This window comes from Ranitomeya variabilis, chromosome 2, assembly GCF_051348905.1.
Source record: "Ranitomeya variabilis isolate aRanVar5 chromosome 2, aRanVar5.hap1, whole genome shotgun sequence".
In the NCBI taxonomy this organism is placed as follows: Eukaryota; Metazoa; Chordata; class Amphibia; order Anura; family Dendrobatidae; genus Ranitomeya; species Ranitomeya variabilis.
The window spans coordinates 837,994,589-838,007,424 of NC_135233.1; the positions used below are offsets into that span (position 1 = coordinate 837,994,589).

Here is a 12,836-nt window from a genome sequence, read left to right on the forward strand (position 1 = left end):
CTGTTGGTCTCTTGCTGCTGTGACTGCATCTGGACCAAGTGTTTCAGCAGGTCCTCCATTTTTCCCGGCAATGTTTGCTGGCTTGCTACAGACTTGACCCAGGACATGCAGTAACAGTCTCACTTCTCTGCTGGGAACGCTGCCCGCACATCTTTCACCAATTGTAGGGGTTGTACTCGCTCAGGTGCAGCGGCTGGCAATCAGGAGGCACGTTCCTTTAAAGTTCAGGGTTTATTGTTTCAAAAACCCACAAAACAAAACAGAAAAAAACAAATAGCCTTTAGCTCAGGCAAAAGCAAGTACAAGCGACCAGTACTTCAGGCTCAGTCCTGCAGCATCAACACACACTGGAGGCTTTCACCTCCCCACATACAGGTCTTATGTTAAAGGGAATCTGTCACCCCAAAATTCGCCTATAAGCTAAGGCCACCGGCATCAGGGGTTTATCTACAGCATTCTGTAATGCTGTAGATAAGCCCCCATGTAACCTGCAAGATAAGAAAAACAAGTTATATTATACTTACCCAGAGGTGGTTCCAATGCGGTCCGGCCCCTATTCCTTTCCCCAGGATACAGGGGATGCAGCCTCAACAGTTGCGGTCTTGGCTCAATACAGGTACTTGCAGCCTGGTCTTCCTCCTTACATAGTAACACAGGAACCCAATAAAGTTCCAGTGACAGATAACGGACCTGAGTGGGGGCTGGTTTTGTGCAGGATAAATTAGGGGGTTTATTGGTAACATTTTGGGGTACATAATATTTTTTAATCACTTTGAGAATAAGGCTGGATCACAATCTTGTGTTGATCAGTTACGTCGGGGTTTCCGTTTAAATGCCACAAAAATGCGATTCAGATGAAACCCCCAACAGAACTACCCACCATAATGAGGCAGATGGAGACACTTCGTAAAAAAAATCAACTAAAATGATGTGACAGTGCCAGAACAGAGACCAATCCAAAGTTACTCCATCTGCCTCATAAGTGAGTGGTTTCTTCAGGGGTTTTGTCTGAATCGTGATTTGGGGGAATTTACACGGAAACCCAGAGGTAAGCCCTCAGTGGAGAGCGCAGGATAAAGGTGAGCCGAGCCTCATTACGATTTTTGGGAAGTAGAATGAACAAATAGACAGCAGTGCAAGAATAGTTCTTCTTTTTATTTTTGCACTGTTTACAGTATAAGTGATGAGGCAGATTTATTCTTCGGATCAGTACGATTACAGCGATGCCAGATTTATATCTTTTTTTTTTAGGTTTTGCTGATATCACACAGTAAAAAAAAATTTATTTCGCTATATTCCGAGAGCTGTAACTTTTTTATTTTTTGGCAAACAGCTGTATGAGGGCTTATTTTTTGCAGGATGAATTACAGATTTTCTTGATTCCATTTTGGGGTACATAACATTTTGTAATCGCTTTTTATTCAGTTTTTCAGCCACAGAATTAACAAAAAACTACAATTTAGTTATTTTTATTTCTTATTTTTTGCGCCATTCACCTTGCGGTAAAAGTGATCTGATGAATTTGTTGGTCGGGTCAGTATGATTCCAGTGATACCAGATTTATAAAAAAAAAATTATGCTTTGCTATTTTTACAGATTAAAAACAATAGTTTACAAAAATGAATTTGCATCGTCATATTCTGAGAACTATAACGTTTTAATTTTTTGCTGAATGAGCCATGTTAGAGCTTGTTTTTTGTTGGATGGTTTGGTGGTTTCATTTTTATATTTTGTTTTTTTTTACATACAGTCATATGAAAAAGTTTGGGCACCCCTATTAATCTTAAGCTTAATGTTTTATAAAAATTGTTTTTTTTTTGCAACAGCTATTTCAGTTTCATATATCTAATAACTGTTGGACACAGTAATGTTTCTGCCTTGAAATGAGGTTTATTGTACTAACAGAAAATGTGCAATCTGCATTCAAACAAAATTTGACAGGTGCATAAGTATGGGCACACTTATCATTTTCTTGTTTTAAATACTCCTACCTACTTTTTACTAACTTACTAAAGCACTTTTTTTTGGTTTTGTAACCTCATTGAGCTTTGAACTTCATAGCTAGGTGTATGCAATCATGAGAAAAGCTACTTAAAGTGGCCACTTGCAAGTTGTTCTCCTGTTTGAAGCTCCTCTGAAGAGTGGCATCATGGGCTCCTCAAAACAACTGTCAAATGATCTGAACACAAAGATTATTCAACATAGTTGTTCAGGGGAAGGATACAAAAAGCTGTCTCAGAGGTTTAACCTGTCAATTTCCACTGTGAGGAACATAGTAAGGAAATGGAAGAACACAGGTACAGTTCTTGTTAAGGCCAGAAGTGGCAGGCCAAGAAAAACATCAGAAAGGCAGAGAAGAATGGTGAGATCAGTCAAGGACAATCCTCAGGCCACCTCCAGAGATCTGCAGCATCAACTTGCTGCAGATGGTGTCACTGTGCATCGGTCAACTATACAACGCACTTTGCACAAGGAGAAGCTTTATGGGAGAGTGATGCGAAAGAAGCCGTTTCTGCAAGCACGCCACAAACAGAGTCGGCTGAGGTATGCAAAAGCACATTTGGAGAAGCCAATTTCTTTTTGGAAGAAGGTCCTGTGGACTGATGAAACCAAGATTGAGTTGTTTGGTAATACAAAAAGGTGTTATGCATGGCGGCAAAAAAACACAGTGCGTTGTATAGTTGACCGATGCACAGTGACACCATCTGCAGCAAGTTGATGCTGCAGCTCTCTGGAGATGGTCTGAGGATTGTCCTTGACTGATCTCACCATTCTTCTTCTCTGCCTTTCTGATGTTTTTCTTGGCCTGCCACTTCTGGCCTTAACAAGAACTGTACCTGTGTTCTTCCATTTCCTTACTATGTTCCTCACAGTGGAAACTGACAGGTTAAATCTCTTAGACAGCTTTTTGTATCCTTCCCCTGAACAACTATGTTGAATAATCTTTGTTTTCAGATCATTTGACAGTTGTTTTGAGGAGCCCATGATGCCACTCTTCAGAGGGGATTCAAACAGGAGAGCAACTTGCAAGTGGCCACTTTAAGTAGCTTTTCTCATTATTGCATACACCTAGCTATGAAGTTCAAAGCTCAATGAGGTTACAAGACCAAAAAAAGTGCTTTAGTAAGTCAGTAAAAAGTAGGTAGGAGTATTTAAAACAAGAAAATGATAAGGGTGCCCATACTTATGCACCTGTCAAATTTTGTTTGAATGCAGATTGCACATTTTCTGTTAGTACAATAAACCTCATTTCAAGGCAGAAACATTACTGTGTCCAACAGTTATTAGATATATGAAACTGAAATAGCTGTTGCAAAAAAAACAATTTTTATAAAACATTAAGCTTAAGATTAATAGGGGTGCCCAAACTTTTTCATATGACTGTAAGACTTTTTGATCGCTTTTTTCACTTTTGTGACTCAGTATGTTGAAAAAGCAACATTTTGGTATGTGTTTTATAAAAACTGTTTACGGTGTTCACCATACAGAATAAATAATGTACCAATTTTATAAAGCAGGTCATTCCAGATGTGGCGATACCAAATATATGTAAAACGTCTTTTTGTGTTTTCAGTGCACTTTTTTCCTGTTTTTTTTTTTTTTTCACTGTTTTACATATTTTATTTTACTTTTATTTTTATTTTTCACTGTGGGACATGAGTAATTTTAATTTTGATTGCTGGTCTCATAAACTGCAGTGCTCCTGTACTGCAGTGCATGAGACTGTCAGTGTCTCACTGACTGTGCCTGTGAGACTCAGCCTATACCTGGATCTCACAGGCCAGCGTCATCACATGACCTCAGGGTACCATAGTAATCATCAAGATTCTCGATTCTCATCGCGGGGGATCGATGGTTACTAAGGGAGTCTTGTGACCCCGTTGCAACCACCTAAATGCCACTGTCGCGATTCACAGCGGTATCTAAGGGGTTAAATCGGCCCCGAACGGTCACAGTAATGACCAGGGCCAGTATCGCAGGGTGTCAGCCAGGGCTGGTGTCAGCACCCGGGGCACCCGGGCAAATGCCGGGGCCCAGAGAAGGTGGGGGGCCCACTCGCTGTGTGGGAAACTGGTGCACTTTAGGGGCCCCCTACTTGTTCAGTGCCACGATACTTGCAATACTTACCTATCCCTGTACCTCCGCTGTGGCATCTTCCACGTCTTCTGACCCTGTGACGTTTTGGGTAATAGGGCGCAATGACGTCACTATAGTACGCTCTCTGCTCTGAATAATCACGGTGCAGAGAGCTGGAAGACAGGGACGCTATTGAGTCCGGACCTGCGGCCAGCGAGGAGAGGTAAGTGTTTCAATTTTTTTTTGTTCGGAGCAATGTATACAATTGTGCTCAAAAGTTTACATACCCAGGCAGAATTTTTGCTTTCTTGGGCTTTTTTCAGAGAATATGAATGATAACACCAAAATTTTTTCTCAACTCATGGTTAGTGGTTGGGTGAAGCCATTTATTGTCAGGCTACTGTGTTTTCTCTTTTTAAAAAATCATAATGACATCCCAATACATCCAAATGACCCTGATCAAAACTTTACATACCCCATTTCTTAATACCGTGTATTGCCCCCTCTAACATCAATGACAGCTTGAAGTCTTTTGTGGCAGTTGTGGATGAGGTTCTTTATTTTCTCAGAAGGTAAAGCTGCCCACTCTTCTTGGTAAAAAGCCTCCAGTTCCTGTAAATTCCTGGGCTGTCTAGCATGAAATGCACGCTTGAGATCTCCCCAGAGAGGCTCAATGATATTGAGGTCAGAAGACTGAGATGACCACTCCAAAACCTTTACTTTGCCCTGCTGTAGCCAAGGACAGGTCATCTTGGCCTTGTGTTTTGGATCGTTGTCATGTTGGAACGTCCAAGTACATCCCATGCGCAGCAGTATTTGCTGATAATGTGCTGCATGTTATGCTCGCGCCCAGGCTGGGTGGCGCGAGGGTGGGATTGTGGCCCCACTGTGCCACAAACCAGACTACCCTGGAAGGGGCATGACGAAGCAGCTACCTTGGTGTTCACTGGAGCCTCTGATGGTGAGGTCAGGCTTCTGCGGCAGGTAGCTGCCAGGCACCATGGATTGCACTTCTTTGTCATCTGATGGAAGGACTTTAAGTTTGGTGAATGCCGGAAGAACGTTACCTGCCTGACTGACTGTATTGTCAGCTGTAAAGTTTGGTGGAGGATAATGCTATTGGGTTGTTTTTCAGGGGTTGACTTTGGCATGTTAATTTCAGTGAAGATAAGTCCTAATTCTTTAGTATAGAAGACATTATGGACAAATGTATGGCTCCAACATTGTGGGAAGAGTTTGCAGAAGGCCCTTTTTTTGTCCCATTATGTTTGGAGTGGAAGAACTTGTCTGCCCACACAGAGCCCAGACTTCAACACCATCCAACACCTTTGGGATGAACTAGAATGGAGATTGCTAGCCATGACCACCCATCCAGCATCAGTGTCTGACGTCACAAATACTATTCTGAATAAAGAGGCAAAAATTCCCACAGGCATCTCCCAAGCCTTGTAGAAAGGGACTAACACCATATTCATGCCTATGGATTTAGAATGGGATGTCATAAAATTCTGTATCCCTATAGTTATGTCCATATGGTGTATAAGTATAAGAACAATATAAGAAAAACATAAGATTATTATTATTGTGTTCATGGGTCTGTGTGTGTGGTGTTTATTATCATTTGTAACAATTTACTGTATCAGATTATTTATATTACATACAATGATAAACCCTCCATAGACTTTATTATGCAGGATTATATTGGATCTCATTGGCTGCAGGACTTGTTCTAGCACATTGTAGAATGTTGTGACATCACAGGATCGGCGCCATGGCCACCTCTGCCTGGACATTATGACATCATCAGGAATATATAAGCAACCGCTCACCCAGAAATCCGTTGAAGGTTATAGTAGGAGTTTCATAGTGAGTATGTGTGTGTTATACTCCTGTCCTGTCCATCTAATTTCCCATTTCCTGGCTATACAGGTCCTTCTCAAAAAATTAGCATATAGTGTTAAATTTCATTATTTACCATAATGTAATGATTACAATTAAACTTTCATATATTATAGATTCATTATCCACCAACTGAAATTTGTCAGGTCTTTTATTGTTTTAATACTGATGATTTTGGCATACAACTCCTGAAAACCCGAAAAACCTGTCTCAATAAATTAGCATATTTCACCCGTCCAATCAAATAAAAGTGTTTTTTAATAACAAACAAAAAAACCATCAAATAATAATGTTCAGTTATGCACTCAATACTTTGTCGGGAATCCTTTGGCAGAAATGACTGCTTCAATGCGGCGTGGCATGGAGGCAATCAGCCTGTGACACTGCTGAGATGTTATGGAGGCCCAGGATGCTTCAATAGCGGCCTTAAGCTCATCCAGAGTGTTGGGTCTTGCGTCTCTCAACTTTCTCTTCACAATATCCCACAGATTCTCTATGGGGTTCAGGTCAGGAGAGTTGGCAGGCCAATTGAGCACAGTAATACCATGGTCAGTAAACCATTTACCAGTGGTTTTGGCACTGTGAGCAGGTGCCAGGTCGTGCTGAAAAATGAAATCTTCATCTCCATAAAGCATTTCAGCCGATGGAAGCATGAAGTGCTCCAAAATCTCCTGATAGCTAGCTGCATTGACCCTGCCCTTGATGAAACACAGTGGACCAACACCAGCAGCTGACATGGCACCCCACACCATCACTGACTGTGGGTACTTGACACTGGACTTCAGGCATTTTGGCATTTCCTTCTCCCCAGTCTTCCTCCAGACTCTGGCACCTTGATTTCCGAATGACATGCAAAATTTGCTTTCATCAGAAAAAAGTACTTGGGACCACTTAGCAACAGTCCAGTGCTGCTTCTCTGTAGCCCAGGTCAGGCGCTTCTGCCGCTGTTTATGGTTCAAAAGTGGCTTTACCTGGGGAATGCGGCACCTGTAGCCACACCAGACTCAGTCCACTGCTTCCTCAGGTTCCCCAAGGTCTGGAATCGGTCCTTCTCCACAATCTTCCTCAGGGTCCGGTCACCTCTTCTCGTTGTACAGCGTTTTCTGCCACATTGTTTCCTTCCAACAGACTTACCATTGAGGTGCCTTGATACAGCACTCTGGGAACAGCCTATTTGTTGAGAAATTTCTTTCTGGGTCTTACCCTCTTGCTTGAGGGTGTCAATGATGGCCTTCTTGACATCTGTCAGGTCGCTAGTCTTACCCATGATGGGGGTTTTGAGTAATGAACCAGGCAGGGAGTTTTTAAAAGCCTCAGGTATCTTTTGCATGTGTTTAGAGTTAATTAGTTGATTCAGAAGATTAGGGTAATAGGTCGTTTAGAGAACCTTTTCTTGATATGCTAATTTATTGAGACAGGTTTTTTGGGTTTTCAGGAGTTGTAGGCCAAAATCATCAGTATTAAAACAATAAAAGACCTGACAAATTTCAGTTGGTGGATAATGAATCTATAATATATGAAAGTTTAATTGTAATCATTACATTATGGTAAATAATGAAATTTAACACTATATGCTAATTTTTTGAGAAGGACCTGTATAAGTTTCCAATTTCTTATGACAAATTTCCTCTACTTCCCAATTCTCATATCCCATACATTTTTTATTAGAAAACCTTATATTTGTTAATTACCTCATTATGGCAATATGTGCAGTTGATATAACTGGTTTTTAACATTAGGTTATTTATAAGGAAACCTCTCTCTCCAATTCAGATATTTGCAGTTATTTATGAGAAAAATGACGAGCAAAAACTGGAGCACAATATATGTAAGTGTGAAATAAGAAAAGTCATGTAATTCAGAATAGTGATTTTCTGTTGTCTGATGTCCGTTCTTTATGTACGTCCAAATGCCTGGACCAATCAGGTCAGTGCAATTATGACAATCCCAAAATTACATTTTTTAAATTTAAGTGGCAAAAATAAATTTCAGAATTTCATAAAAAAAACAAAAAACAAAATTAGCTTGAGTTGCCATTTTCGCATACCAGTAACATTTTTATTTTTTGGTTGATGGAGCAGTGTGAGAGCTTGTTTTTCTGTGTGGTGACCTGATGCTTTTATTGATAGTTACGAAGCTTTGATCGCTTTTTAATGCATTTCTTTGTTGAGATGTAGCAACCGAAAACCTGCAATTTTGGCATTTTTATTTTTTTCCTACTTTACAGTTGTTACAGATTTGGTCAATTAATTTTATTTTTTCATAGGTTGGGCTTTAATGAACACAGCGATACCAAATATATTTTTTTCCATTATGTTTTTCTTTCCTTAATTTTAACTGGGTGATTCCAATTTTTATGTTTTTTACATTTTTAAAAACTTTTTTTATTAACTTTTTTCTTTGTTAGTTTCCTTACAGGACTTGAAGCTGCGATCATCTGATAGTTTGTACTATACACAGCAATACAGCAGTATTGTGGTATATAGTAACAATCACTGTCTTCTATGACGTCCAACCGCAGGCAGGACGTCAGAGGAGAGACCCCACACCAGGCGCGGGAGGGGGGAAGGGGGGGACGGCGTTTAGCTTTCCTTACTGTCCTGACTGTCCTACTAGCAACCCATCGGCTCCCTGTGATCACGTCACGCTTAAACAGGTTGACAGCAGCAATCAGCGGGCACGCCAACTGTTAATGATAAAGGATGAAGGCATCCATATAATAAAGCCAATATCTCCCGGTGTGGGGTGGGCTCTGCTTCTGAGAACCCTCCAAAGTCCCTGACACTCTCCATACTAAATATATTCATCATGGGGCATTAAAGGGGTTAAAACTATGTAGCGCACACCACCCCGGAATATGAATAACTAACATTTAGGCAGATTTACCAATGCAGCTTTACCAGTTTGCCCCATTGTTTAACACAAATAAATATGGAAAGAATGGCCGCAGCTTCAGAGATTCAGAACTCGCAGCTCATTTATAGATATATTCCACATATTTTATATTTGAGTATGTGGGCAATAAAGTCAGATGTCACTGAGTTGTCAGCAGACGCCGGGGTCACTTACCAGGCATGCGGTTTATGGACTATATTAATGCTGCATGAGGCACGGAATGGTGCTCTGCTCATACATTGCCTTAGAATTATTAATCTATCTTCTGTGATTATTTGAAATCCCATTCATTCCCCAGTGTAATAGAAGCCTATGAGTATGTGATGTACAGTACAATGTAAGAAGCTGACATATTTCATGGACTTTATACCTTTCTCTCTTACTATTACAGCCGGCAGTGACAAACATCCAATGTAAGTATTGACATTCTCGGTACTGACAATTATAGCATTTATGCCTTGCCGTCTCCTCCCAGCGCCCTGCTCCAGTCTGTGCAGTGTGGGGACTGAGGCTTTGCACAGCAGGAGCGATCTATTGATGTAATGGTGCCTGCTGAGCTGAGTCTCAGACACACAGGTGCAGGCTGAATGGTGGAACATGAACGGTAAAATTGTGATGATGATTGGGTGATGGAGAACAGAGCCGGCACTCCTCAGGACTCACGCCCGTGTGGTCCGCCACTATGGATGTAACACCCCTGCACTCCAGTAGTCACAGTGTAGGCGAAGCCTGAATGTCGGATCTGATCCGATAATCGTGTAAGGAAGTCTATGTACAATAACATTGGAAGGAAAAGGCTCATTCACACGTGTGTTTTTGTGCTAGGTGTGCCGTCTGTGTCCCTGGCCCTTATATTCTATGAAGCTAGTAACATGTCAGCTTTGGGACGGATTGTCGACCAAACTCACCCATTGACTGACTACTACGAAGAACTTCCACCAGCTTTATTTTTTTATTGTGCACAAAAGAAATTGATGACATACTGATGGTAAAACTGGACACACCGAGCAAAAAAAAAAGATAAAAATCGGATTCAGCACCCTAATGAAAACTAGTGGTTTGGTTTTGTGTGGCTGAAAATAAAATAAAGTGTGAATAAGGCCTAAAAATAAGTTATCCACTGCAACTGAGTGATTTATTAAATAGTTCAGTAAATCTGATTCTAAACTGTTATTTGTCTTTTAGCTGCAGGAGGAAATCTCAGGTAAGAGTCTTTCTTCTCATTATATAGCCGTGTGGTGGGCATGCGCCATCTTGGCTCCATCCTACAGAGACAGGTCCCAGCGGACGAATCCCCTGTAATCCGTAACTTACTCCCTATACTGTGGATAGGGAGAATTAAGTTCTGACATATTTTTTAATAAATTACCATTGTTACCAAAAAGTCCTATTTTAACCCTTACCTAACATACACATTGATATGTTTTGCTTGTACTATAGGGCAGACCCCTTTGTGACAATACTTCAGAAGCAATGTGATGGTCTCAATGAGAAGATCAAAATAACGTAAGTGATAAAATGCAACAAGCTAATATAAGCAAACCTTATAGATTACACAATGATATAGAGGTTTCCTTATCTCAGACGACTGATCCTTATTATTCAGGTAGAGAAGTTACATGTATATCCTGTCTGCACACAATATTTGTCTACGCACATAGCCGCCATTTATTGGGTACCAGTCATGTGTCATATTTCACAGTACAAAGATGAATTAGTAGTTTTGATGGAATACAAACAGTACAGGAATTATCATTTAACCCCTTAATGACTGCCGATATGTCTTAAAACATTGGCCTTAAAGGGGCCTTGACAAAAGCTTCTTTGGCCAAAATGCGCGTCGGGGAAGGAGGACTATTTGCATTTCCCAGGCCACCTCGCCAGGTAAAACACTTGCATATGTACTGTGAATATTCAAACCAGACTCACATAAGTGATGTCTGCCATAGATACTGTTAGCCCATTTGGGAGAGTGCAATAATGACTGTTAACACTGTGATTATTACTATAGCAATACACGATACAATGATGTATGCTTTTGTACCATGTGTGCCCTATGCTCGTATGTGTATGTCTTACCCTTTCCCCCATGCCCTTGTACCTTGGTTATGTTCAATAAAATTTATTTTTTGTACTTTAATACTATGGGATAATTGATCGTGTTGTTTTGGTCTCTTGTTGGTGTCTTCAAGTCCCAAAGTGGGACTAAATGAAGTATTAAAACAAAATAAAATAAAATATGTAGAAAAAGTAAAAAAAAACAAAACAAAGCCTTTGTGCCAAAAGAAAAATTGAAAAAGTACATATAATTGATATCAACGCATCCAGAATGACCTAAACTATACAAGTGTCATAAACCGTACAACCATAAAAAAGGTAAAAAAAACAAGCCCAAAATGTTGCTTTTTCATCATACTGACACACAAAAAATTTAATAAAAAGCAATTAAAAAGTAATGTGCCACAGATCTAGCTGAGCTCAGAATGCTGAGCTCACAGGGCTGTAATTATCATTAGGCACTGGAGGGCAGGTGCCTAGGGCGGCACATAGGAGAGGGCGGTGCCATCTAGTGTTGAATTATTTTTTTTGCACACATCTTTTTGTTTCCATCCAGACCTGTAAAACATTCATGTTTTTTTGAGGGGGGAGGATGGGTGTGTTGTTTGCAGGAGTGAGAGCAGACAGAATGAGCCACAGAGTAAGGCAGTGAAAAAGAATGATTGGGGGAACAGCAGTCAGCTGGGGCTGCTGTGCAATGCTCCACCAATCAGAAGACAGATTACATACATGCACACTGTGCATAGGGAAGACTTGGGAGGAGGAAGCTGTGCGCCTGCAGTTATCCGCTGCTGCTCCATCACATCGTACTGCATCAGCACAGTGTAAGTACAGTAGTTCTGCACTAACACTGCTTGCTGTGCTCCTGTTGTGTGAAGGAGAGGGCAGTAGGAGCAGGACTAGTAACATCATCTCTCTGGGGAAGGGAGTGTTTCACACAAGGACTGGAGCCCTGGTGTAGATGTTACATATACTTAATGTAACTAATGGGCAGCAACAGAATTACCCATTACTCAAAACCATCACATATATCGCAATGCCCCTTCCATCACGTATCGGCGGGAAGAAATTTGAAAGATCGACTGGTTAATGGTCACCTGAGACCTGTTATACCGAAAACAACCTGGTTGAACAGATCTACGAAGTCACATTTTTTTCTCACAGTCATTGATGAGTCTCGTCCGATATACGTGGCCATACGCAGCATGCTGTGATTTTATTCTTAGTCCAATTCCAGCTGTGGAAAAACTCACAGGTGAACACTGCCTCATTCGATCACATTGGTGCGAGTGCAATGCTATATTTTTATTGAATTGCACTCAGTATATTTATACGCAAGTAAGAGCGAGGCCTAAGGCTAAGTACACACTTGCGTTTGGCTGGTCTGCGTATGGCTGCATACATCCTCTGTTAAGCTCCGCCTACTTCCGCATGCGTCCTTCGTCGTCCTGCGTACCTATCTTTAACATTGGGTACGCAGGGACATGTGTTGTATGCCGATGCCTCTGATGCGCCCACAGGGCAGTGGGGTACTCGGTACCGGGTCCGGTGGCAAAAGGGGGATGTCACGGTGGCTGCGACCCGGTCTGTGGCCCTGGGCATCAACGTTAAAGGGAGTTAAATGTTCAAAGTTTGTTGTGACGCCACCTGTGGAGTTCGGTCAGTAGTGGGACCGACGCTGCATTAAAAGGGTCCCCTGGGGGATGTTGCGGCAGCCCAGATGTTACGCTTCCCACAGGTGAAGTGGGGTCTCCAGGGGTCCTAAGGTGTGTGGCGTAGATGGTGTAGCCGGTGAATAAATGGAGGAGACAAGTGATAAGTCTTTACCTGGTTTACTTGTGGGTGACAGGCCACAGTCCAGGGTACCAGGCACGGATGATGGTGGTCCGGCCGACTCAGAGGCAAAT

The 12,836-nt window shown here is 41.5% G+C and overlaps 1 protein-coding gene across 3 annotated transcripts in view; it reads left to right on the forward strand.

Moving 5' to 3' along the window:
- The first annotated feature begins 5,809 nt into the window (after positions 1 to 5,809).
- Positions 5,810 to 12,836, forward strand: part of LOC143809955 (uncharacterized) — a 36,536-nt gene continuing 29,509 nt past the window's right edge. For all 3 annotated transcript variants that reach the window (XM_077292900.1, XM_077292901.1, XM_077292902.1), the window contains exons 1-5: positions 5,810 to 5,943; positions 7,750 to 7,804; positions 9,263 to 9,284; positions 10,057 to 10,075; positions 10,312 to 10,377. In XM_077292900.1, the coding sequence (XP_077149015.1) occupies positions 7,766 to 7,804; positions 9,263 to 9,284; positions 10,057 to 10,075; positions 10,312 to 10,377 (146 nt within the window). In that variant the 5' untranslated portion in view covers positions 5,810 to 5,943; positions 7,750 to 7,765. The remainder of the gene's footprint in view (positions 5,944 to 7,749; positions 7,805 to 9,262; positions 9,285 to 10,056; positions 10,076 to 10,311; positions 10,378 to 12,836) is intronic.